The sequence below is a fragment of the Morone saxatilis genome, unplaced genomic scaffold, assembly GCF_004916995.1.
Source record: "Morone saxatilis isolate NCDOM2014 unplaced genomic scaffold, NCSU_SB_2.0 Contig8, whole genome shotgun sequence".
Lineage (NCBI taxonomy): Eukaryota > Metazoa > Chordata > Actinopteri > Moronidae > Morone > Morone saxatilis.
In genome coordinates, this window is record NW_023340257.1 from 704,387 (window position 1) to 706,535 (window position 2,149).

Consider the following 2,149-nt stretch of genomic DNA (forward strand, 5'->3'; position numbering starts at 1 on the left):
AAACAAAAAATAAAAAGTGCTCAAAAACGCCAAAAAAGTATTTAGGTGAAACTACAACAATGATAGGAGCCATGACAGCCATTACAGGCTGCCGTTGTAACTGGCGCCATTCCATTCTAAGCCCATAGCCACTCAACAATTGAGCCCAGATAGCCTTATGTTGTTGTTTGACATGACTTCAGACTGTGAGATGCATAAATAAAGTTCTATCCTAAGGCATTTATTATTTTCTGAGTCTGGTAAAGTGGGCAAAATGGTAACAACCCCAACTCACACTTTATAAACCTCTGTGTTAACGAATACACTAATTGCTTAAAATGAGCACTGGACCCTGAAACATCTATGTTGCTGTAAAATCTGCTGGTAAAGGAGATTATGATTTTTGTGTGTGTGTCCAGGCTCTGATGTAAACAGTATGGACTCAGTGGACAGTGGCTGCACTATGGGTGCTGGAGAAAGCCAGAGCAACCACGCTGCCTCCTTGAGCTCTGAGCTCATCATCTGGGAAATTGAGGTGCCAAAGGTGAGTACCGACACACATATCCAACCATACATAATTATCAGTGTGATATGTCAACGTCCTTCACAATGTACACCGCCTCACAGGAGAAGTCCTTTCAGTGTGAATTGGAGCCAAGCAGATTCTTCTTCACCAGTGGCAGTGCAATGTTTTAATGTCACAAATGAAAAGGCTTTTACACCCTTGGTATGAAGAGGAATTTGATGTGAAAGGGAAATAAGCGCCCAATTGTGCCCAATTGCAGTTTCAATCTAAAATATCAATTTTGGTATCCGTCTTTAATTTCAGGGTTCTGACTTTGGCAAGTTGTGGGGATAGCACACCACTTGGGACAACCTCTTGTACTTAGGAAAGGTTTAATGAGCAACTGTTTATTTTGGAGCAATGGCTGTAAAGTCTGGGACAGTTGAAAGTAGGATTCAGGACCGTTGCGGGACACTTGAGGGGAAAAAAAAAATTTTGAGCCGAGGATGATTTTTATGCTGTTAAATAACAATACTAAGAAGCTTCTTTTGGATTGCATCCATTTGTTTAAGAGAAAGACAGACAGCAGTAGCGACAAAGCCGGCGGTTTCACAGCGGCTATTTTAAGTGAGAGCAAACACACCCACCATTCATAATGCTCACACAGTCTACCAGTTAATCATTTACAGTATAGGGTAGCGAGCAGTGCCAAGTCCACGGGCTGAGGGCAAAGACTGCCACCTTGACTTAAGTTCTGGGCTGGGGGCAAAACATAAGTGAAATATTTAAGAAAATATTATAATATTTATATGTTAAGATGGGTAGTCCAAAGAGACAGTGTAAAAGATTTGTAGTGAATCTATGATGTCAATTTGTCCAGTTGTGGCTAGGCTCTTGGGGTTTGGTCTTTTAAACACTGTTTTGTACAAATGAACTGTCCTTTTGACATGTTACAGTCTCTTCTTTTAACAGCATCTTGTAGGGCGGTTAATAGGGAAACAAGGGAGATATGTGAGTTTCCTGAAGCAGAATTCTGGCGCGAAGATCTACATCTCCACTCTGCCTTACACACAGGAGTTCCAGATCTGTCACGTAGAGGGTAAGTCAGGGGAACCAGGTCCCCACAAGTCTTTTGAAGGGGTTGGGGGAAGGACATTGATTTATGTAGAAACCCAGATTCTTACTAGATAAAAGAAATCTGACTATTTAAACGAAAAACTATTTTCGACTATATGAGCGTAATTTTAGTCCTAAAACTAGACTTGTGTTTGATCCCTCTCCAGGTACACAGCAGCAGGTTGACAAAGCCCTGTCCTTGATTGGGAAGAAGTTTAAGGATCTGGACTTGACCAACCTTTATGCACCTCCGCCACCTCCGCTCACATTGCCATCACTTCCCATGACCTCCTGGGTAAGGATGGGGTCTCTGGCAACATTCTGTAGCAGCTAAAAATCAACTCTCAAAATAAAGCGTGGCACAGGGCAGCCAGACTAGCACGACTAATAATATCTTGAAAATGCCTTAATTTTCATGCTTTCTAGCATATTTCAACCCCAATTTTTTATTTATTTTTTTTACAATTCGGTGCTAGTTGCATTATCTGACTCGTAAATAAATTAATAATCAATCATCCTATTTGCATTTTCTTCTTCAAGACTGCTCAT

At 41.1% G+C, this 2,149-nt stretch overlaps 1 protein-coding gene across 1 annotated transcript in view; it reads left to right on the plus strand.

Annotated features, from left to right (window-relative positions):
- akap1b (A kinase (PRKA) anchor protein 1b) overlaps positions 1 to 2,149 on the plus strand; it is a gene marked incomplete in the record, with an annotated part of 22,504 nt that overhangs the window by 10,022 nt on the left and 10,333 nt on the right. Inside the window, 3 exon segments of the mRNA XM_035679486.1 lie at positions 399 to 523; positions 1,457 to 1,583; positions 1,768 to 1,895. Of these exon segments, the coding sequence (XP_035535379.1) occupies positions 399 to 523; positions 1,457 to 1,583; positions 1,768 to 1,895 (380 nt within the window).